We start from the raw sequence: 24,908 nt of genomic DNA on the forward strand, positions 1-24,908 counted from the left end.
GTTCTCAAAGCAGGTTGTGAGGCTGCTCGGCCAGGACGGGTGGGAGGCGAGGAGCGCGACAAGCTGGGAGGGGGGAGGCTTGGCGGCAGTGATGTGGGAGGGGGTCATGGAGCACAGCTGGCTGCTCAGCAGAGTTACCTATTCCTAAACACGAAACAAGCTGAGTGAGTCCGTTCAGTGTTTACGGAGGTGGGAGTCCCGGGTCTCGTGGTGGGCACTGGCGAAGTAGGCTAGAGTTACACTCCCAGTGAGTCTTGAACAGCCCAGTACATTTAGAAGCGGGACCCACTTTGAGGACCACCGGGCTTAGACCAGACAGTGGCCGAGTGCGTAGGAGCCGGGGCTTCAGAGGATCGTCCACTTGGAGAAGGGCCTCGATAGTTTCCGGCTCTGCAGCCTGCCCCTAAAGCATCCCCTGGTGGAAGTCTCCAGGCCAGGCTGCATCGGCCTTCTTGGGGAATAAACCCCTTGCAGACGCTTCCTCCGGGGCTCTTGTCCGATGGACGGCTGAAACGTGGGCCAGTCTCTAGAGCGAGCGAAACAGCGTGTGCTCCACCACCGGAAGCAGTTTTTGCAAGCTTCTAAGTATAAATGCTGCTTGTTTTATTGATGGCCTGTGGGGCGAGTCGGAGATCAGCAGGGCGCTAACGTTCTGCCCCAGGCACAGCCCAAGCCTGACTCGGAGGCTTCTCTCTCTTTGGGAGGGAAAGCTGTTCTCAGGGTGCCGAATTCTGCATGTCCACCAGACTTCTCCTGCACCGCAGACTCCGCACACGCCTGCCTGTGCTACAGGGCACTGCCCTGGACATAAAGCAACTCCAGGAGGCCGAGGAAGTTTATTCTCCTCCCAAGAAGAGCCTAGCACTCCTCTTGCAGGAGTTCAGTTGCTGTTTTACCTGGACACTCTGGAGGAACATGTTGAGATGTTGCTCCCTTACCGTGCTTTTAAGTAACCTTTCCCCCTTTTTGGAAATGATGTGGCAAACGTTTCTTTTTTGCAAACGTTTTAATGAAAAGTTCTATTCAATTCCCTGCAACAGCGCAGGGGCATTCTAAAACACACACAAACTCACGCACGTTCCCCCCCACCCTGGCGAGCAAACATGGGCCACGCTGGGAGTAAGGCCCTGGTTCCTTGTTCAAGAGGAATGCGAGGAACTAATATCGTCACTCTTCCTGCACCTGGTTCTGTGTTACAACTTTGGTTTAAAGACCGGCCTCCTGGATGTTTCACGCACCCAAGAGATGCAGGCATCACGCACAGAGATGCACACCCTCCCAAAGTCAGGGGCTAAGAACTCCCAGGGTCGTCCCAATTCTTCCCGGAAGAGGGAGAGCCTGGAACTCTTACGTTTAAACAGATGCAGCAGTCTTTTACAGCACAAGGCGTGTCATGTTTGTGTCCTTCCTCTAGGTTAAGTTCTGCCTTTTATTCCGGGAACTGGCACGGGGGGAGGGGGTCTCAGTTTAGCTCCTCTATTCAGCCCTTTCTCATACACAATTTTCAAAACATTCTTTACCCAAGCCACAACACCCACATGGCCAATTTATACTCAGCCGTTCCCTCTGCCCGAGAGCCTCGAAATACCACAAAAGTGTCAAAACGAGGGGAGGACAGTGCTGAAGATGGCAAATGCTCCAGCTACATCCAAGCATGTACCAGCAGAAAAAGGAAAAAACAAGACACGCGGACACACTCACTTAGCTTCCAATTTCTTTTTTCCAACTAGAGAGTGAAATAAATTCTGCAAAATACTTAACAGTACTTGTGTCCCTCTCAAAAACTAGGGTCAAGGACTGGAGTGATAAAGGAAACCGAGGAAGAGATCAAGGTAAGAAAAGAGTGAAACTGGAGGAGCAACTTACAGTGGAGGTAAGAGTCCTGTTCTGGAAAGGTCTCTGTTACCATCCATCCCTTTGCAAAAGTATTTCCTGAACAATGAAGGCTTGATTTATTTTAGAGCAAGCACTGATTTTTTGTTGTTGTTGAGAAAATCCAGTTATGAGCAAATTCTTGCCACTCAGTTCTTGGTGGCACATGAGGGCCCGGCAAAATGAAGGACTCTTAAATGCCTGGGGAATTGGAAGCGTCTTAAGGGCTCCCTGATACCTGTCCTGCTTTATTCAGCAATCACATTTGGGCAGAATTCTTTGAGCAAATGTTTGCAAGCCCAGGAACATCTGGTATTCGGTGCCAGGCACTGCCAGTGGACCCACAAGGAGACGCCTCCCTTTCCACTTCCCTACTGAAAATGTCTGCTACCTTCTCTGAGGGCAGCCTTATTGCTCTCTCCACTGCCACTCAACTGTGTCGTCACCAAACGTCCACATTGAGGGCATAAAATTCCACATTTAATGTGCTTTGCATATGATTGCTGCTGCTCAGAAAGGCCACATTCCCTTGGCGTGGGAGTGAGGATGGGGGAGGGACACAGTCTTGTTTGAACACTCAGGCACATCCTCTTGTTCATCATCCAAACCCTATCCACACATTCAGTCTGTATCACATCCACACATACTGAGAACTTCCCCTTCATAATGGGTACACGTCTTTTCTCTTGCCTGCTTGAGTTAGGAAGGGGGCGGGGCAAGTCTTATTCCTTCTGCCTTAGTTGCAAGGAAGCCCAAGGCTCATTTAAAAAGTCAGACATCTCTCGGTGGTGCCCAGGGAGAGTGCCTACTGGTAACTTCGAGAAAGCAACCTCTTGGGGAAAAACGGAGGAAGAAAACCTCCTGGCTATGCTTCAACAATGGCCACAGCAGGAGGGTCGGGGTTCAGCCAACCTTTACATACCCCCTCCCCAAATCAGCCAGAGAGAGCAGCCTCCGGACTCCAATCCTGGAATGCCCCCCACTTAAGGGAAGAGGGCGGAGCCTTCCCTCTACTACGCCCAGGATGGGACCAGGCCCTGTGGCAAGGGAGTCTGTGCCAGGTGGGATCCCGTTGCTTCAGCGATCGGCCCGCCTGTCAGGTTCCGCTGGGCCCTAGGAATTGAGCCACGAGTGCTGCAGACACTGGGAGGCCGTGGCACGCTCTTCGGGTAGGAACGCCATCATGGGCAAGAGGAAGTCTGTGAACTGGGCCGCTTGTTCCAGGGGCCACTCGTATTTCTCTACAAGGACCTCGTACAGGCCCCAGTGCTTCAGGTTCTTAATATGGCGCAGCTCACCTGGGGACAGAGAGGCAGAAGAATGGCAGGGTTGGAGGGGCCCAGGCTAGTGCTGTGTGCACATCACGTCTGAAGAAGTTCTGTACCAAGGAAAATCTTATTTTTCAACTTGTACACATGATCCAAATTGAACCCATCTGCATGACTGCTCTTTACATAACACCTTCTGATTTTCAAAGAACCCCATGGCTACTAGGAATTGGGTTCAGACATTTGTCTAGTTGCTGAAATTTCAGCAAAGTTTGCTCACGTACTTTCAAGGACTATCTTCTCAGCCATAAGGGCTGGACACCTGTTCATACACACCTAATACATAAAAGTGGAGCGTCTCAGGAAACAGAATGCTGCGCCTTTCCTGTGCCCCCACCCCACATCAGGTGATTACAGCGTACACACCCCTCTGGTCCGGATCACCCGCTGCTTCCAAAGTTAGACATCGCTCCACTGAACTGGAGGTTCAGACGAATCCCCTGAACAGTTTGTTTAACATGGCACAGCGCCAATCTACACCAAAGAGCTAACTGTAAGATCTGTCACAGCATGCTCCCCAAACAGCAGTTCAGACTTCACAAAATATCTGGGCGGCATGTCGTAACTGAGTAAGTTGGTATGGCTGTGAAACAGGCTCTGAGCATGTAAAAACCCTGTTGTTCTCCCAGCCCCATGCACACACTGCTTATGTGCTCCTAGCACTGATGATCAGTACCGGGGACACGCCGAGATTTCTGCACAGTTGTGCTATTCGAGCTGTTTCTGAGCAACGGGTCTGGCCAGAGGCAGCTCTGCAAGAGAAGGGTGATGGGACCGACTCAAGCGGCAGCGTAAGGAAGAGACAGGCTTGCACATGGGCTAAGAAGTTCTGCATAAGCTCCAAAGAACAGAAGCAGAGCAAGAGCACAGCTCATGTTAACCAGGTGAATGCGAGAGAACTTCCTGATGGATTATAGCCCGTAGAATGAGTCAGGTGAACGCTGCTTGGATTTTCCAATCTAGATGTCAGTGGCTCAGAATAGTGCTGGCCTAGAGACTACGTTGTACAGACTTCTAACACGACTGCAATAAGGCCCCCTCCAGAGGGTGAGGGGCTTGTGTGTGAATTCTGGACAGCAACTGTTGCAGCTTTTTGTGACCTTCAGGAAATTTATTTCTATTGGAGAGGTACTGCCTTTGACTTTCTAGAGCATCCAGACTTTTCCTTCAAGAGATCTTGGCATACTCACCAAAATCACCATGCGCCTAGTTATCTTCTTCAGGATTCGCCACCACCCAGTTCTTCCAGCCTTTTGTACAGAGTTGTGTTCATTCATGCGCCTGCTCACCCTTTCTGCCCACCAGGCTTTCACAAAACATGGTTCCTCCAACCCCCATCCTCCAACATGCAAATGTTGCCCTTCTTGACTTACCCCGCCGGTTGAAATACTCGCGGGAATAGCGCCCCGAAAGAGCAAATTGAGGAGGAATATCACCCAGTAACTCAACTATGTGGGCAATATGGTCTGAAAGGGGAAGGAAGATAAGACTGCGTCAAATCCTTTGACCTGACAATGGACGGCCTCCCTCTTCTGTGACAGACCCACGCTCGTGATGCTGCTAACAAAAAATTACACATCATGGTTTTCCACAGGCCGTGTCTCTGGGTCCCCTGACTTTCAGTCAGTCAGTCAGTCAGATGTCAGCTGTGAGTTCCCTGACAATCCCCAATCATTCAGGGACCCAAACAGGATCAGAACCAACTTGTCACCGGGGTCTCAAAAGAAACGGGGGGCCCTAGCAAGAAATTCTCAGCTGATGTGTGACTGACTGACTAAAAGTCAGGTTGAGGAAGCCAGACACAACCTGTAAAAGACTAACATTTAAACTGATCCTCAGGTTTGATGAAATCACACCTCAGATTACTCTGCGAAAGGCTGGTGGGTAGAGCTGGAACCTGTAAGTTGGGTCGCTACACAGTTAAACAGGATGGCAGATGGTGGCCTAATCTATTTTGTGATCTTAGACTAATGCACCCTGGGAAATTTCTCTCTAACCACCTGAGATGCACATGATCCCCCCGTCTTCCATTCTGAGGCATTCCTCTGCTCCCCCCTGCCCCAAGCAATATCCCTCCAGCCAGGTTTGTAGTGTAGTCCAGAAAAGCCTGAGCAATTCTGGCTTCCCTCAGCATGCCTTTTGCTCTCCCTCCAAAACAGCCCTTTACTTGTTTTGTGAAATCCAGGTGTCAATTCTGCCTCCTCGCCCCAGGATGAAAATATTAAGGCCAAGCCTTACGTCAATGCATCCCTCAGTTCCACCCACTCAACAAGGCATGACCCAGGCAGAACCACCTACCTTCGTCCCTGGTATAATCCTCACCCGAGTGTGGTTCAAAGAGATAATCGCCAGTTGCCAACTCAAATGCCTGCCAGGGAAAGAAGGGCAGAAGGATCAGGGCCTCTGTGCACACCTACTGAGCCTAAATAGCTTCTGCTCCCCTATATCCATCCTTTATTTTTCAGCCTCAACCTGGGAAATGTCGGGCAGGGGTTCATCTGTGTGTCCCCATAAGCCTCTGCCAAAAAGACAAAAGTACAAGGAAATTAGTCGGACCTGCACAGAAGCCTAAGCAATAGGGCCGGTCCACTTCTAGGGGTACTGCCAGGTCCCTGGAGAACTTTTTGGACAGGTTCAGTCACCTGTCTAGATAAGAAGCTTCTGCAGCTGCTACTCCTTGAGATGGGCTCTCTTTGCCCTATCTCTGGCCGCAGCCCAATCCATAAAGCCTGGCTGGAACTGAGATGGACACCCAAACACTGATGTCATAATGCACCAAAATCAGGCAGTGAGAAGACACAGAGCTACTCGCAGGGTGCGAGGATCATGTTAACTTGCTCGTACATCTGGCTTATGCATCATACATCTGTTATTCAGAGTCTGTCACGGAGGCTATTTTAAGGGGTTTGTGCGGAGAAGGCCTGGGCAATTTTTCTCTGTGTCGGCACTTAGGCCTTACTTTTTCAGACATCTTAGTCAGCTTTGGAGTAAGCCACCTCAAACACGTGAACTAGTTCTACAGGAATGGCAGAGCCTTTTTGAAACACCCTCCGCATGGAAGATACGTGACACGTAAAACAAGCGCTCAGGCTTTTCTACGCACATTGGGTTTAAATTTCTAAAGGAAATTTAATTTAAAGGAAATCAACACAAGTCTGGTTTTTCTCATTTTTCTCTCTCAAATGTTTAGCTTCTAGTATACTAGAAACTACGACTGTTACCAGTTCCATTATTTTAAAATGATTAGCACTAGCTATTGGACAGAAATTAAATAAACGTGCACATTACCACAGTTACAGCACTAGTAGGATCTTTAAGACAATGAAAGAAGTATACGGTAACTGACAATTTAATAAAACTGTAAGAAGGAAAGCTACTTGGAAAATTACCAAACTGCAAAACCGTTTTTGTAGCTTTAAATACAGGTTTTATATTATTTTTACTGCATGCTGTTCTGGACAGAAAAGTGGCTGATTGACACAATTTACAAATGCCTTCCCCCACGCTGCTGGCCCCAGCAGTGCAGCTGCAGTGCATCAGGGGCTTCCTCCATGCTCGGCTAGAGCACGTGCACAGCGTGCTGAAGCAAAACGGTACAGCTTGTAACAGACTGGCCCTTGTGGCACAGCTGCTTCCCCCCGACCTAATCAAACTGATGAGTGAAAAAATGGTAAACTGCAAAGGCAGGAAAGGAGCTGGGCAGGAGGCCCCCGAAACATACCATACACGCCGTGCTCCAGATATCCGCTGGAGTGTTGTAGACGGCGCCAATCAGAACCTCTAGGGCACGATACTGGCGGGTCTGAATGTCCTCTGTGAAATGTTTGTGCTGAAAAGAGGCAGGAACGAGGTGAAAACTCCTCTGGCAGACAGTCAATTGCCTTCAGCTGTGTATGCACCCCAGAAGCACAGCCCAGGCCCCCCACTCTCCACCATGTAAGCCCCTTGACAGGCCAACTCTCCCAAACAACCACCTTCTCTCACTCCTGTGGGCCCACTCGAGTCCCTTGCCTGCTATGGGCACGACTAGCATAGGCCGAGCTCTTGTGTTTTGGCTCCCCATTCCCCCACCCATCCCACATTCCAGAACTCCCTTCTCCTCAAGCAAAGCCATCCCACTCCTGGTCTTGTGAAGAAACCATTTGGATATTATTCTGAGCAAAGTTTACCTAATGTCAATAAAATGCATGAATTACAGTTCAACTTGGGAAGGGAAAAGTTTAGAAACAAGATTTCATGAAGTTGTGAGGTAAAAGTGGTACAATTTCATTGCTAACAAGGGGTATTCACAAGCCCTCACAAAACCCTCAAGATACCTTTGTGCAACTCACCCCACCCCCAGACCTAAGTTAGCACAGTGGCACGCACACACTTCATACATCAAATGTTAACCCACCAAACTTCAGAAATGAGGCACAGGAAAAATAGAAATGCATGTCGTCATGAACGTACCAAAGAAAAAAAATACACCTAAAATGTGGTGCAAGGGACAAAAATGAAGAGGGGAGAGAGATGGTTCTTTTCATTTTCAGAGTCAAAAAAGAAAACATTGAAAATAGTATAATGTACCATTTAAAAGTGTAATAATGCCTCAGGCTGGAGAAGAGGGGACTTTTGCAGGGGAAAAGAAGCAGGCTGAAAGGGACACTTAAACCACCTCCTACCTGCTGATTCTCCCTCCCCCCACTCCAGGCTGATTTTAATAATCCCCCCCCACCACCACCACCACGTGAGTGCTAAAATTTAAAGAAAGCCCAGTAGAAGGAAATACACCTTGGAGATGAGGCACCTGCAAAGGAGAAGCAGCACTTCCTCCTGTTATTCCTCCACATTATCTCAGCAAATGCGGGGTTAGGAACAAGCTCTACTCACGGCAACTAGGAAACCAGAGGTTCCAGGGTTGTCTTAGCCACAAAGTCAACTATGCTCTCAGCCCTTCCGCCTCAGCCTGGCTTTTCAAAAGAAGTTTAACCCTGTCCAAGACAGGAGAGATCTCAAGTTTCTGGTCTATTTTCCTACTAACCCGGAACTTCTCTCTTCTCAGGATTCCGTTTCAGCTTGTTCACCCTCGTCCAGCCCATTACTGAGTCTAAATGCCAGTTTAATGCATCAACAGAATCCTTGGAATTAGGTGGGAAAGAAAGGCAGAGCTGGGCGTCGCCCGCATATTGGCGACACTGGAGCCCAAACCTCTCGATGGCTTCTCCCAGTGGCTTCAAACAGGTATTAAACATCATAGGGAATAAGACTGAACCTGGCAAAACCCCACAGGCCAACCTGCAGGGGGCGAGGGCCCACTGGAGGGCAACACAACCCCCACACCTTATGGCCAACCCAGAGGGGGCGCATGGGGCGGGGAGCCCTTGTCCCCATATCACACTCACCACCCAGCAGGCGTTGCCCAGATCTGCTATCTTCACTTTGATCTTCTCTGCATTTTGGGGTTCCAAGGGGTTCACCAGGAATTCAGAGGTTCCAAAAGCTGGTGTTGAAAAAGAAGGGAGGAGTGGGATTGTGCGTTTTTATAAAAGCCTGTGGAATGGCAATCCAAGCACCAGCTCCGCGTCTCCCTCCTAAAGGGAGAAGCCGGGAAGCCTGTGTTCTCCTGTGGAAACCTCCCCCCCACCACACACACCTCTTGGGATGGTTGCCCTTTTTTACAAGGCTGCAGGAAGGGTCATCCTGTCCCCCTCCCCATCTCTACTGAACTACCTACATATAGCTCCCTGCCCCTTCTGGACCCTCTCTCTCCTTGGCTTTTCTGACCAAGGAGGGGAGTCTGGTCTCCAACTCTTGTGTTTGCTATCCAGTCTCCAGTCCACACAGCCACCCTGACCGAAGCAGTGTTGGTCTCCAGAAAGGAGGCTACCTGACGTATCTCAACATGATTCACGGCTCTGCTTTTGTCTCTTTCCAATCACCTGGTGCTGGGGGCAGGAAATTCTGCGACATCTCATGTATGAATGCAATATTCAGCCACTCCCGCTGAGAGGCAGACCCATTCCACAGGGAGATGCTAGATGCACACACCAAGATGGAAGGAAAGGGTTTTTCACCTCTTTGGGGGCTTATGCCTCATGCCTTCCGGGTGGATACTTACTGCTGGGGGAGAGAAGTCCTCCACGCTCCCGCTGGTTAGAAACACCCGACATGGCCGAGCCAGAAAAGAGGGATCCTGAGAAACCCGACGTGGTTGAATCCGGGCTGAAGTGGCGGCTGGCAGTGCCCGGCGGTGAGTGCCCATTGCAGCTGTCATAGGCATTGTGTGTGTAGAAGCCGGAGGATGAGGTCAGGCTCTGGGGGCTGCAGGCCAGGGAGCCCCCTGTCGGCTCTGTTCCTCCTGCCAAAGAGACCAAGAAGGGGGTTCCATCACTCAGGTCTACAGTAAAGAAGTGAGCCTTGTAGACCGAAGCTCATAGTGCCATGAACTGTGTGTAGTGGCCAAAAAGGAATCCCAGAATAGCACTGTAGGTGGTAAAACACTGAGATGACAACACAGACCGTACCACTTCAAACTACAGGTAGGGCCTGCCACTCCCAAGTAAAAATCTTCCTGCAAATAGAAAAACTAATGCATTAGAAAACCAAGACAGCAGGCAAAAGCCTGGGCCAGAACATTTGGGTCTATCTGCAGGACGAGGGTTCGCACAGGGGAGCATTCAAAAAGGACACGGCCCTACTGTAGTCTGAAGTGGTTTGGTCCATTCCACCACCTCCTTCTATTGCCCATGCGTTCTGGGTCCATCAGCGCATGAGTGGGGAAGCAGCAATAAAAGGGCACAACTCAAAGACAGGAGCACGAGGCGCTTTTCACACAGAACATTCTACACCTCATTTCAGAAAGGTGAAATGCAAAGATCCCAGTCAAAGGTGTATTATAAATATGCAGCTCTTAACATAAATCAAAAAGCAGGTGGGTCTTCGTGATCATTGGGATTTCTCTCGCACACAGGTGGGGAAGGCCACACATGATGAAATGCTCCTCCATACCACCCACCCACACAAGAGAGTCTCTGCCCATAGAAAATAAGAACATCAGGAAGGAGCCTAGATGCAAACTGTTCTCTCTAGTACAGGGGATCTTTTCCACATGACGGCTGTGATGTGGTGCAAACCCAGTTTTCCAGCTCAGTGAAAGATAAGCCTATAATCTACATTTTTATCATATCAGCAGATCGGAAGCTTCTTTTGCATTCTGAAAACACATGCAAGCTTGCAGCAATGCATCTGTGATTCCTAAAAGCCACCCTGTTCGTAGCTGGTTATTTGGAACAAATTGGTTCCTGTATCCTCACGCTTTGAACGGGGTGTTTCTTGGCGGGAGGACAGTATTCCCAATACAACTTTACAAAGAAACCACTGAACACAATAGGCAAAGATGCACAGAAAATCTATGCTGGGCAATCTTGCACAGCAGTTAGAGGGCTGCACCAACTGCTGTTGCTTATATCCCCACCCAGGCACTTTTTCTTAGTCTTTTCTACTTTGCAGGGTTGTTGTAATAGGATAAAATGGGAGGAAAGGGGAAAGAGAAGAACCACATATTCCATCCTGAGCTTCTTGGAGAAAAGGTAGAATTACAAAATACACTAGACACGATCAACAAGCCTGTAAGGGAAACAAACCAAGCATTCAAAAGGCCTGCATGCATGCATGCAAGCCTACCACGTGTGGGCAACCATCAACATTACAGGAGAAGACAGAAGCCTGTCTTTGTTAAGCTGCAGAAAGGAGTGCAAGAGCCAGTGTTCGGAGAGGGGACGCTGGCGGAGGCTCCCTCCCCACTGCATGCTCACCTTGGGCCACCGTGGACTCGCTCACATCCCCCGCTGTCGTCGCTAGGTCCTCCAGCTGCTGCAGGTCCCGGAGTCGTTCAGCAAGGAGCTGGCTCTGCCGTTTCTGTTTCCTCTTCATTTTCTTCCGCTTGTTCTTGGAGAGCTTCCCATTCTGAGAGGAAAGAAGGCCCCCTTGTCACAGCCCTGCTGACTGCATGGGAAGGGGAAGGGAGCCTGCCCGTGAACACCATGCCAGCTGGGATTATCCTGGGCAGACAAAGAGGACTGGAAGCAGGAGAGAAGCAACAGATGGGGCCTGACAGAGCAGAGGTGGAACTTTACTCCGAACACACAACGGACAAGAAGAAGCGCCATGCAAGTAAGCAAGAGTGACAAACCGTCTGAGCAAATGCGGTACAGTGGATGAGAAAGGGCTTACGCAGCGCTACATAGCCAAGAGTGCACAAGGAAGTGGCTGCAAAGTCCCTGCTGAGGCAGCGTGCCAGTGTCTGGGCTATACCACTTCAAATTGCAGAGGGGGCTCTTACACACTGAATGCTCTTTCATGAAAAATATTCCTCCTAGCATGTATTCTACTCTGAGTATGTATTCATCTCCACCACACCAGCTTTTTTACGTACAGAAACTTTTATTTTAATCCATAGGGATATCCACAGGCAGTCTGAAGTGGTGCAGCCCAGACCAAGGTCTGCCCGTTCAGTGAGAATGAAGCCTCAGTTGCAAATACCCCACCAGGGAAAAACACGTGTGTGTGTTATCAGGGATACCTGTACAAATCACAACAACACAACAGGAAGATCATTGTCAAAATGGACTGCAGCATGTTCAAGATGGGCCTACAAAGCAAAGGGAGTCCAAGGTTGGCTCACCTACAGAAGCAAGCCAAGGAGTGATGTGGAGCAACAGCATATTTAGTGGTGCTAAGGAACGGCACACAGTATCCCATGGGATATGTTGAGGGATTTGGGGACGCTGCTCCAACTGTGTGCTGCTGCTGCTGCTTGAAGCGGCAGGCTACATCGGGTCAGCCCTGGCCAGACTAAAGCTTTAAAAGGCGTGAGAGCAAATAAACAACGTACAGAAACAAGGGGGAGCTCAGGGAAAGAGGCATGAACTCCAGAGATAACGCGCAACATGCACAGATTCATTAATTCATAATTCATTATCTAAGCCTCCTGATGCATCCATCTCAGCTTCTCAACCAAGACACTAAGGCAGAGCAAGAAGCAGCTGAATCCAGACAAGACAGAGGTAAAATGCTGGTTCGGAAGGCTGATGCTTTGGAGGACCCCCCCTGTAGTAGATGGGAGTGGAGCTGGCATTTGCAGAGCAGGTTAAGAGTTTGGGGGTGCTCACAGCCTCAGCCCCGCTGTTTAAAAAGAAGGTTGGCTCAGTGGCGAAGAGAACTTTCTTTCCCCTCCCTGCATCTGGTTTGCCAGCTCTCTCTTTTCTTATCTTAGCCAACCTGGCCTCATTGATCTAAGCATCTGTAACCTTTTGGCTGGATTACTGTAATACACTCTGTTGGGCGGCCCTTGAAGACAACAACAGCAACCGGTTCAGGACTTGCCAGCCTAATTACTGCCAGGGCTAGCTGACAGGAACAATCTCACCTATTTTAAAACAGCCCCATTGGCTGTCTTTCCATTTCCAAGTTCAATTCAGGGCGCTGGTTGCTGCCTTTAAAGTCTTTCACAGGTTACGACCCACAAATCTGAAAAACCGTCTCTCCCCATATGTCCCCTTGCACCAAACAGGGGCTTCAGGCTCCATCTGCTAGCTGTTCCTCTGCTTCGGATCATCCATCTGGCATTGACCAGGGCCCCCACTCTAGAGAATGGACTCTGGGGCGCGGGTCAACTTCTCTAGAGATGCTTGGAACTGCCCCTCCCCCCTGCATTGCCCTGTCCCACCACTATGGCACCTTCCAGAGGGCTGGCCCAGCTTGCCCGGCTCTTCCGCAGCTGTGGTGCCCTCCAGAGGGACGGTCCAGCTCACCCAGCCTTCCTGCTGCCACTGCGCCCTCTGGAAACTGCATTGGCGACAACTCAGTTTTTATCCTGGTGCTCCTGCACAGGCGCACGAGGATAAAAGGTGAGTCATCGCCAACACGGCTCGCCTTTTACAAAGGAGGATTCATTCATTCATTCACTGTCTGCCTTTCTCACCAAAACTCACAGTGGATTACACAATGTAAGTCAGTACAGTCAGTTTCAAGGACATTTCAATAAACAATGTAAGGAGGGTCTATGAAGGAAAATCTGCAAACGAAGATTTAAAACCAGCAGGACTTTCAATGGAGCATCAGCTGTAGGCATTTTTAAGCTAAAGGAGGAGGTTATTTTGAGATTTTATTGTATATTGAGTTTGTAAGCTACGCCTTGAGCTATGGCAAAAGGCAGGATATAAATATTTTAAGAAATAAATGAAGAGCACCCAGGTGGGAAAGGAAAGAAGCAGCACGGGGGTGCCAGGGGCAAGTTCTGAACTTGCACATCTAGAAAAAGATATACAACATCACGGGTATGTACACAGAAACTGAGCCTGAAATTCCAGAGTCACCTCCTCTACAAGCTACGCTAGACACATGGACTTTGTGTGCCTCTTTTTTCCTTTTTCACATGTAAGCTGTCTCCCATTTCCCTCCAGCGCACCACGTGGGTTTCCCCCGATGCTTTTGCAATCTTTCCCAAACCTGCTTTGCTGTGTTTTGGGAAAGACTGCAGAAAAGCTGAGCTGGGCCATATGAAGTTGCCAGCCTGCAGGTAAGGCCCAGAGTTCTCCTGGAATCACAACTGATTTCCAGATTATATCCAAATCTTGCCACAGTCCGGAGCCAGCCCTGTTCTTTTTGCACTTATGGTCACCAAGGGAGATAGTTTGCCATTGCCTTCCTCTGCATAGCCATGTGATGGTCTCCCATCCAAATGCTAACCAGGCCAACCCTGCTTAGCTTCCAAAAGCTGCCAAGATCAAGCTAGCCTTTGCAGCAGAGCACATACGTCCTCTTGGCCCTGCTTGGCTGTAATGTGAGAATTGCTCATACATGACCCATCATGATATCTACCGCTAGGAAGCCAAACTGCACGGGAGCCCACGTGCCTGATGAATCGCTTGCCACCCACGAGGCACAGGGAAATCCTCCCATCGTGAGAGTTTTTGTTGGGAAGCTTGTGGTTGTTCCACACTTTGTGGGTGGCCCTGCATACAAATCACTCTCTGTGTGGCTGTGTGATTTGGGCCCTGGAAGCAAGCCTAGAAGTCAGAAGCAGCCAGGAAGCCTGACAGTTTGCCACAGCTCTGAGTGAGAGACAGAGTACCGGAACAACGGCCCTGCGCAGAAACAGTGTCCAAGGAAGGTGCCTGCCATGCATCAAAGCTCACAGTGCTAAAACTAAGTGAATTTCAACAGAGACAAAAGTAAAGTGCAGCATTTAGGCAGGAGTACATGGCAGCAGTACATGTGAAAAGGACCTAAGGGTCTTAGTAGACCATACACTGAACATGAGTCAGCAGTGTAACCCAGTAGCTAAAAAGGAAAATGCGATTTTAGGCCGTATGAACAAAAGTATAATGTCCAGATCACGCAAAGTGATAGTATCACTTTACTCTGCTCTGGTTAGACCTCGCTTGGGAGTATTTGTGTTGTTTTGGGCACCGCAATTAAGGAGGCTATAGACAAGCTGGAACGTGTCCAAAGGAGAGCAACGAAGATGGTGAGGGGTCTGGAGACCAAGTCCTACGAGGAAAGGTTAGAGGAGCTTGGTATGTTTACCCATGAAAGTAGATGACTGAGAGGTGCTATGATAGCCCTCTTCAAGTATTTGAAGGGCTGCCACATCAGGATAGAGCAGAGTTGTTTTCTTTTGTTCCAGAGGATCAGATCAGAACCAGTGGGTTCAAATTAAACCAAAAGAGTTTCTGGCTAAACATTAGGGAGTAATTCCATACGACAAGAGCAGCTCCTCAGTGGAACAGGCTTCCTTGAGAGGTGGTGGGATCTCTTCTTTATAAGCAGAGGCTAGATGGCCACCTGCCTGCAATACGGATTCTATGACTCGGTATGAACGTAAGCAGATTACGAGGGAGAGGGCAGGGATGAGCCAGTGATCAGCTCTCATGGCCCTTTCTTATGTGCCCAGGGTAATGCCAATTGCCGCTTTGGGGTCAGGCAGGAATTTTCCTCCAGGCCAGATTGGTGAGGGATCTTGGAGGTTTCCTGCCTTCCTCTGAGCGTTGAGCAGAGGTCACTGGAGGAGTGGAGGGAAGGTAGCTATGGGTTTTCTGCATTGTGCAGGGGGTTGGACTAGATGACCCTTGGGGGTACCACAAGCTCTATTTTTCAGGTGTGTAGAGTCCACTTCCTGCTCCAAGCTGCCGCCTCCTCCGTCAGCTGGCCAGTGATGTCCTTAGAGCCCCCTTCTAGCTCTATGCTTCAAACTGCTAATTATGGCATAGCAGCTTGAGACCCAGGGCAGCAGAGTAAATCCCTCATTCCTTGGGGATAAAAAAAAGGGCCTGTGGGGACACTAGCCAAGAAAGCCACATGATGTGCTATTGTGGAACACACAGGTAAGCAAAAATACATGCACGCCCCCAAACAGAGGGGAAAGAAGTGACGACGACTGCTTGTCTGTTCTGTGTATGCTATTATACGCATGTGTATGCACGCACAAACACAGATCAAGCTTGGGCAAGAGAGGAAAAGTAAGCAAGAGTCAGTAACTCTGGCAAACAGAAGGATGGGAGTACCCACCGAGGCCACGTTTGTGCTCACACTTCACAGACAGAGCTTCCCTACCACTTCCAACACAACACTCCCCCAAAGAGTCACTTTACACTTTCAGCCAGCCAAGTGAACTGCCTAAGGACGGAGTAATCAAACATGAGGCATGCCGAGGTGAACAGGCTCTGAGGGTGCCTGGAAGGAAGGGGTCCGAGAGCCAGCCCATCAAAATGCAGGACTGACTGGGCGAGTCTAGTATCCACCTGGAATTCCGTGCAAGCAGTTAGAAATGTGTGTGCAAACAGAGAGTCGGGTGGCTTGCCCAGTCCTGACATCCCGTTTTTACAAACACGCTGAACTGTATAAGCTAGCGATATCCAAGTCAGACCAGCAGGGACCCACCCCTAGGGGCATAAAGTGTTTCCTTATAGCGATTCAATGCTTTTTGGCTAAGCTGTCTTTCACAGGCTGCGGACAGCCTCTCACAAAGACACCTTCCACTGACTGACACCACTGGCCCACCAAGGCCAGTATCGCCTGCTCAGACTGGCAGTGGCTCTCTGGGGCCTCAGGCTGCGGTCTTTCATACCATCTGCATGGGACTCTTTTCTTAATTGAAGATGCTGGGGACTGAACCCAAGGCCTTCCATAGAACCACAGCCCATCTCCCCTCCTTTTTGTAACTTTTGACTACCAACAGATGAGTGGAAGGTGGGTGATGAGTCCCTGAGGGCCAAACTAACAATACATCTCTGCACAAATTGGGTCGGGGTTCTGAGTAGAGATGGGCATGAACTGAAATACAAACCAAAGTTTGTGACGAACCGGGCCGGTTCGTGGTTTGCAAACCGGCGGTTTATCAGAGCCTATTTCTGATGAACCGCCACAAACTTTAGGCTGGTACATTTGGTTTGTTTTTTGGTTCATCACTGCAGACAGCCTGGCGCCGATCAGTTTCCTAGGCAACAGGGGATGGACTTCCTGCAGACCTTCTGCTGACCTGTAAGTGGCCTTCTGCTGGCCCGGAAATGACCTTCTGCTGACCTGGATGTGATGTTTTCATAAACCAAACGAACCAGTTTGCGAACTGGGGCCGTTTTGTGAACGTTCGTGGTTCGTGAAATACAACGAACCACGAACTGCACGGTTCGTTTTTTCCCCGGTTCGTGCCCATCTGTAGTTCTGAGTCCAAGAACCACAGTCACATTGGGGCCACGACGAGTAGCACTGAAGGATTAAGCAGTGGGGCAGGGGGAGGTGGGGCTTCAGCCTTGGCCCTTGTGCTCCCCCTCCCCAACCAAAACAGCTTCCAGGCGTTGTTATTTGCCCTGTTGGGAGCTACTGAGTAGTATTCAGTGCCTGCTGTAGTCCCCTGCAGACAGACAATACCTCCCCCAAGCCATTCTGGGTTAGAAAAATGGTGAAGGCTGAAGCCCCTCTCCTCCCCTGCTGCAGTCCCACTGCAAACTGGCCCCTCACAAACTTGGGAACTTGCTCCTTGCACAATCTGACTCTCGGAAGACCAACTTGCTTGTGGATACACAGACGGGTTAGTCTGGCTCCAAGTCTGAGCCCAGATTCTCATCCTGCTCCCCACCACAGCACCCCTCTGCACAGGTCAGGCCACAGCTGCCAGCAGGCAAAAGGGCTCTCACGGAAGTGCCGCGGGCACCCGGACAGTCTGACAGATTCAACCAGGGAACCAAACAAGAGCCAAGTGCAGACCATGCGCTGCATGACACGGGAGAGCACGTCCTGCTTCAGCCCCACAACCGCCTGGACTGGCTCCAGGTTAAGAGGAGAGCCTTGGCTAGAGCCCAGCGATGCTCAGCCCCCAGGCCTGCCCCGGGTGCAATGCATGCCAAGGCCACAAAGGTCCATCTCCCCCTGGCGACGGCGTCCTGACCTGCCTTCATGAAAAACGGGGCACAACAGCTCAGCAAGTCTGGGCAGCTGACAGACTGGCCTCTTTGGCGCACAGCTTCATGGAACGCACCAGGCAGCTTCAGAGAGGCAAGTGAGCTCAGAAACAGGCAAATCAAAACTCTCTCCTCCCCCTACCCCCAACATGGGGTTGTGCCCCACCCCCCTGCAAGGACTTACCACAATCTCCTGGGGTGCAGAGCTGACTGGGGAGAAGAGGGGAGAGAAAAAGAGAGAGAGATGATTTCCAGAAAGAGCGCGCCTGAAATCCAAACAGCAGCCCTGAATGACCTGGGGCACGTAAAAGAGAGAATCTGGGAGCCCAGGATTCTGTGTGCAGCTGGACTCTATGCTGTGGGGGCCAGCGTGAGCACTATATTGGCCACAAAAAGAAGCCAGGATTCCATCTTGCAGCCCAGAGCTGTTCCACTGCCACTCAGATCAGCATGGCCTAGAACAACTAACAGCTACTCTCTTCTATCCTTAATTCCTCTTCCATTCTTCTTCTGTTGTGTGACTCGAAGTGCATCCATGCAGTTCTTAAGGCTTCCTTTTCAGGCACTGACCAGACACGAACGGCCTGAACTGTGTCGTGTGCCTTCCAAAGTGGTGGGTCCACACCTCTTTGTTGGGCTCTGACTTGCGCAGAGGCACTTCCTGCAGCCGCATCCATTAATGCCATCTTCTAAATGCCACCGGCAGGGGCTGTACGCTTACTACGGTTCCACTCAGGTGCATTCTGAAGATCTCCACTTCCATTTAAAAACAGACCATGTTTCTCAGTGTTGGTGGCTCCCACCCCCCTGGTGTATTGCAAACTAGGCAAAATGTAATTATTTAAGATGGCTTTTCAACACAAGTAGCAGGGCTGTATTATAATGGAACCATCCAGGAAGATGCTTTAATAAAGGGAAAAGGTCTGTGGACTTCTCACTGCTGTGCATAGCGCATGCTATCTACTGCTGTGTGTATTATCCTACTATGTCACTTGTGCATTGTCGAACACGTCGTGTTAATACTTAACGTTTTGTTTCAGCTTTCTGTTTGGTTTCACATTTCTGCAAACCTAACCCAGAACTGAAGCAAAGCGTAAGTCTCACCATGATGTGTTAAATGATGCAAAAATGACATAGTAGGGTCCTACTTACAGCAAGAGGCAGCATAAGCTACGTGACTTTTTGTGTGTGCTGGGACCTCTTTTTCTTTCAGACTCTAGCAACGCAGGCTCAGAGGCCATACCTGGCTTCCCAGCATGCAAGGACAGAGCACTGGGACAACTTGGCAGTTCACTGGTGAAGGATTTGCCATCACCCATCGACTAGAGATGACTTCTTTACCTCCTTTTTCTGGCACTTCTCTACAGCGAAGCCTCCCCTCTCTGCTCTCTCCTACTTGATGCTTCGTCTAGGGTTCTATGAACACTTCCTTTGTTTATTCCTGTTACCTGGTCCTTTCCTTTCTCCCCCCTTACCCTCCCTTAACTTTCAAAGAACTTTAGCTGCGTCTTCTATGAAGGTCCAGGGTAGCTAAATATTGCTGCACTGCACATTCCTATTAGCCACAGTTACAGCTACAGACAGAGTAGCTGGCTTGCTAGCCCTTGTCCCTAACCGTCCCCTGCTTTCTCCACCCATGGATGCCCCAGTTAAGATTCAAGAGCATGAAGAGGGAAGCAGCCATTTACCTGCCGAGCCAGAGGGGGGAGGCCCCCCAGCCTGTTGCCAGAGAGTCGCCTCAGCTGCCAGACGACGCACATAACCCTCATCCACACACAGCAGGATATTCTCTGGCTTTATGTCTGTGTGGATTATTTTGCACTTGGTGTGAAGGTAGTCGAGGCCCTGCAGTACCTGGGGAGGGAGACGCCAGCTCAAAACAAGGAACACACACACAGAGCGCTCTTGCCTTCCACAAGAAACGCCAAGCGGTGCTATCGGGAACGTCAGGAGGGCTGAAGCAGGAATGCAGGAAGAACCCTGCTGGATTGGGCCAGTGACCCATTTAACACCATATCCTGTTTCACACAGTTGCCTCGGAGAGCCGATGGACAGGGCCCAGAGCCAGAGGCCTAGCCTCGCCAGGTGTGGCCCACGGTCAACAGTCCTCCTCTGGCAAAGAAGGGAACAGGTGTGCGAAGCAGCAGGAAGGATGAAGCCAGGCGTGGAGTAGATGCCAGGAGGCTGGCCTCACGCTCTAAAGGAACGGCTGGTGTCGGACGGCAGCCGAGACACCCAGCTCCATCACAGCAGGGTTCAAGACTGGCCCCAGAAGGCAGCTTTCAGGCAGCAGCACTCGCAGCTGCCACTGAGATGTGGGGGTGAAAACACTGCCGCCCCAACAGAGCTGCTAAAAACATTAAATGTTCTCCTTGCTGCACTCGACTCCCACATCCAGTCACAACCAGGAAGGTCCAGAATGGCCAACCCCACCCCAAACTGGCCCCTCTCTCTCATGAGCCTCCCTCCACCCAGAAGCCACCACCAGCCACACACTTTCCTTCCACGTCGCGGCACCTGTGGCAGCTCTGTTCATGGCCTGGCTTTTGCAGCACCACTTCAATGGGCTTTAGGGCCTGGGGAAACCCCGTGCAGTAAAAATACACACCACTACCAACAAAAGTAACTCCGGACAATTTGCTGCTCCATTAATAGTGCCCCAGAAGTTATTCAGCCCGTAACTGATACATACATATGTGCACTCACACATATACACAAGTGCGCATGCGCGGGCATGTGTGCACGGGCACACCCTTCCTTGGCATCAACACCAGGCGTCTGTTGGAAAGGCTTCAGTGTCCCTTCCAGGGAGGAAGAAAAACAACCCAATAGGTGCTACCTTCAGAGCAGGGTCCTCCCTTACACAGGGCTGCACTCTGGAGGGGCTCCCCATTGTCGGCTGAAAAGGGGGTGGGGAGGATACAGAGTTGTCACATGGAACTTGCAGATGGGCAGGAAACCTCCTATCCGGGTTTCTTTTCCGATCCCTTGGGAAGTCAATTCTGACTGGCTTCAGGGAATCGGGATACCGAGGTGCCTGCTTCCACATTTCCACCCAGAAGCTGGAACCCGATTCCAAGCTCACATTCTAGAATCCTCGACTGGCATTTCAAACAAACGTTACGATAAAAGCGAGTTTCTAGCCTGCCTGGGTCGAGTACCCGGAAGGCAGAATATTTATCTTTCATGGCTCCAGATATTTATTTGTATTCTCAGTTTCCTCAGGCCCAAGAGCTCTGATCAGGTAATGCCTTCTCTACCCAGTTTCCCCATCTAAGAGGCGATTCAAACAGATAGGAAAAAATGCATAGTCTGAAACTACCTCTTCAGAATGCAGGTGGGGTAGTGAATGATCCTCCTTGTGACACAACTCCCTGAGCATGGAACAGTAATGTATCGAGGAGGAGAGTTTTATCCTAGCCTTCCTCTCTCGAGTGCTAGCTTTCTCACATGCAAGGCGGGTATTTTTATTTATTTATTTATTTGCATTATTTATACCCAGACTTTTATCCTCAATGGGGACTCAAAGTGGCTTCCATCATTCTCCTCTCCCCATTTTATCCTCACAACAGCCCTGTGAGGTAGGTTAGGCGGAGCGTGTGACTCGGCTTCTGTGGCAGATTAAGGATTTGAAACAAGGTGCCCCAGGTGCTAGTCTGAAACTCCAACCACTATGCTACCCCACAAACACAGGAACAATCCTGGTTGTGCACACCAACCCCCCACACCACATTCCTACGGCATCCCCCTTTACCTGGCGTAGGATGCTTTTGACGCAGGGGAGAGGAAGCCCTTGGTAGTTGGATTTGATGATCCATTTTAGCAGCTGGTGCCCTAAAACCTCAAGGACCATGCAGACATCTGGCCAGGAGCCGAGTCAAGGAGAGGCCAGACTGCGAAAGCCAAGAGAATGAACCCCACGGGCCACGTGCTCGACTCCTTGGTATTCGCCAAGTCCTCTGCAGGAGCCAGACGGGACACTGAAACATCTCAGAGGAAGCTCGGCCAAGTGGCCCCTGCAGTGCTTGCCCCCGACTGCCCAGTCGCCCACTGGAGTCTCTCCACTCTGCCCCAGCCCCCCTCTGCCCCATTTATTTCAAGAACCTGAATTCCTGTTAGAATGTGGGGGGGGGGGTGCTGTTCGGCCTCGTCGAAACATGTAAAAGTTCTCAAGAAGGCACGGGATGCTCAGTAGGCCAGATACGTGTACTGCAGTAATCATCTGACCTGTTATGAACACTAGCCAATGCTTCTGACATTGCACACTCAAGGCAGTCAAAACATAAAAGCCACTAGTGTGCGCTGGGGCGGGGGGGGCTCCCTTTTCCTTGTCAGAAGTGTCTTGTGGCTTACTGATAGGGAAATTGCAATACTTCCATAATATGCTGACTCGCTGGGGAGAAATCTCCTGAAATTTAGCAATAACTGAGCTTTATTCCGTAAGAACCTCCCCCTAAGTGATCTTGTCCAACCCATCTAGCCCCACAGCTCATCGCCTAATAAAATGCTCCTGTTCTTTACCACCTTAAAAAGTAGAGGGTGGAATGCACAACTGGATCAAAGCCCCGCCCCCGCCCAGAACTAGGTAAAAGGAGAGAAATTCTTGGCTAGCAGTCCTCCCTAACTTGATCGTTTTTAAAGTGGTAGGCACTGCTGAATCATAAGCAGTTTGTCTACATTCACGTTTTGCCATGCAAGTCAGATCCTTCTAGCAATTCCAGTATTATTTGAACAGAACAAGCTGTTATTTTGTGGCTCCCCCATGGAAGGATACGGACACCGTTGATCCCCGAGATCTTGAAGTCATCGATGAGCTGGACAATATTCTCACGCTTCGGGTCACTGGGATCCGAGTCCCGCACCTGAAGGGCAGAACAACAGGACCTGTGAAAGCTGCTGGACAGCCCTGGACCAAGACTATTTTCTCAGTTGCCAACCGTAAGATAAAAGAGGTCAGGAGAAATGGCTCCTGCACAAGAGACTTTGTTTTCAAGCCGCTTCGAGGAGGCGCTCCTGGCCCATCTCAAAGGGGTGCTGCAGGAAAACGGCTGCTGGTCAGCCTCCCAAGCCAAGCCTGTCATTTTAACCCAAATCCCACCCCTGTCCTTGGAGCAAAGTCTGCTGGCCGACCTTGTCACAGTGAGGGCCAATTTGTGCATTCCGCACACAGCACAGCCTGTTGTGACTGAGCTGTGAGTGAAGGATTTTCATTGCTCCCCAAAGCAGAACTCCCTGCTCACAGACAAAGAGCACAGGGCAGGGCATTCAGACATTCGGCCCCTTGTGCACAGCCTGAAGCAGCGAACTCCTAAAACAAGATTATTCTGAACGCAAAAGCAAAGGATGTCCTGCCAAATCACAACTCTGAAAGGAACGGGGAAAGGCGCATATTTGTGCATGGGGCAGAGTATGGAAACTCACAGATTCAGGAGTGCTCAAAAATGTCCTTGAAACCAAAGGAGGGGACACCTCAGCTCAACATCATAAAATAGCACTTCTTTTGGTTCTACAGCAACTGCTCAGGGGATGCTGCCCTTTACTCTTGTGTAGGCTGCAGTTAACACCACCCTCACCCCCCACCCCCAGTAGACTTGCACGGAGAACAGCTTCCAAGGAAAGGCCTGAGAACCATGTCTCCCACCATAAAGGGAAGTGTGTAAATGGCAGATCTTAGGGGCAAAGAAACATGTGGAGGTGGGGGGGAGCTAGGTGTGTGGCAGGCGTGAAGCACTTGAGCCAGGGCTCAGACTCAGGGCTCAGACTCTTTAATTTCAAGAGCCCATGAAATAATACAACAGTTTTTGAGCATGTGCAGAGTAGGTTTTGCTCTCCCATAACCAACCCAAGGACGCTCCCACACAGGGAGGGTTATGGCCTGGGGCAAGGGGGATTCCAGGCACATGCTTAAAAACTAAGCGTTGCAAATGTTCACCAAAAGGGGACGGGCAACTTTAAACAACTTCTACTGGGACACCAGTGCTGAATTGTGGGAGGGGGAAGGAAGGGCAGGAAAGCTCACACATTTCAGCAGCTTTATTTCATCCACGGCTGTCTCCGTATAGTGCACGGCGCTCTTCACCACTTTAAGGGCCACAAAACGCTTTCGCCTGGAGGTGGAAAGAGTGGGATCAGTCAGTCGTGGTCAGTTCCACCCACTTCCCATATTGTTTTCTGGCGCCAGCCTGGTGGAACACTCTCCCGATGGAGATCCAAGCCCAGTGGGATGTTACAAGGCCGTACGGCCTGCAAGACGGAGATGTGCCGCCAGACCCATGGCTGAGGCATAGACGAACTGTCCCTCCCGACTGCCGGTGCTCTTCCCAGGCCCTGCGGTTCCATCCCGCCCTAGATACGATCGGTGTCTGCACCTTATGGTTTTATTACAGCCTTTAGATCTGACAACTGACACCATTAACTGTTGTTTTTATGTGACCGGTTTGTTTTAATACGTATTCTACCTAGGTATGATTTATTTTTGTCGTGACCCACCCTAAGCCTGCTTGCAAATACAAAATACGAAAGATACAGCCGCACCTTATATAGCAGGCCCTTCAAAACCACTTGCCACAAAACACAGCATTAAAATCAAGAGCCCTAAAACAGAATGGAGTACTTAATAATTTGCACAGTAAAATAAGCAGGGCTTTTGTTCAGCTGGAACGTGGTGGAATGGAGTTCCGGAACCTCTCGAAAACGGTCACATGGCTGGTGGCCCCGCCCCCTGATCTCCAGACAGAGGGGAGTTTAGATTGCCCTCCGCGCTGCTCGGCGGAGGGCAATCTCATCCTGTCTGATGGAGGAGGTGGAAACCCTCAAACCAGCTGTTCAAAGGGGGGGGGAAATTACGCGATCTATTCCTGGGTAGTAAGCAGGGGCATAGGCAAGATATACATAAACGTTGCCAACAGACCTGGAGAAAAAAATGTCATGGCGCTTTTGTAGAAGCTTCATAGGATGTTATTTACTAGGTGATCTTATTTAACTCCATGCCTTGGAAAGCTTCAGCTGCCCATATCCATGCATTAAGCCTCTAAGGAAGGGACAGTACATTTACTCCAGGCCTGGTGGCAACCATATGTATATATCTGATTGGAAAACTGAACAGTAATAACAGCAGTCCATTGTCAACATACTTATGAAGAGAATCATGGAGACAATTGGAGCAGAAGGCACTTTGGTTCCTAGAAATTTTAAAAGATCACAGTGTGTCCTGTCTAGCAGCTGACCCTTGCAACCCACAGCACTTATGATAGCAAAAGTTGGCTAA

At 50.2% G+C, this 24,908-nt stretch overlaps 1 protein-coding gene across 2 annotated transcripts in view; it reads right to left on the reverse strand.

Moving 5' to 3' along the window:
• Positions 1-995: 995 nt before the first annotated feature.
• SRPK3 (SRSF protein kinase 3) overlaps positions 996-24,908 on the reverse strand; it is a 29,389-nt gene continuing 5,476 nt past the window's right edge. For both annotated transcript variants that reach the window (XM_055003536.1, XM_055003537.1), the window contains 12 exons: positions 23,661-23,748; positions 22,416-22,503; positions 21,396-21,502; positions 19,330-19,495; positions 17,826-17,851; positions 10,997-11,147; positions 9,301-9,540; positions 8,585-8,682; positions 6,922-7,029; positions 5,499-5,568; positions 4,574-4,666; positions 996-3,170 (listed from right to left, as the gene is read on the reverse strand). In XM_055003536.1, the coding sequence (XP_054859511.1) occupies positions 2,986-3,170; positions 4,574-4,666; positions 5,499-5,568; positions 6,922-7,029; positions 8,585-8,682; positions 9,301-9,540; positions 10,997-11,147; positions 17,826-17,851; positions 19,330-19,495; positions 21,396-21,502; positions 22,416-22,503; positions 23,661-23,748 (1,420 nt within the window). In that variant the 3' untranslated portion in view covers positions 996-2,985. The remainder of the gene's footprint in view (positions 3,171-4,573; positions 4,667-5,498; positions 5,569-6,921; positions 7,030-8,584; positions 8,683-9,300; positions 9,541-10,996; positions 11,148-17,825; positions 17,852-19,329; positions 19,496-21,395; positions 21,503-22,415; positions 22,504-23,660; positions 23,749-24,908) is intronic.

The sequence above is a fragment of the Eublepharis macularius genome, chromosome 19, assembly GCF_028583425.1.
Source record: "Eublepharis macularius isolate TG4126 chromosome 19, MPM_Emac_v1.0, whole genome shotgun sequence".
Lineage (NCBI taxonomy): Eukaryota > Metazoa > Chordata > Lepidosauria > Squamata > Eublepharidae > Eublepharis > Eublepharis macularius.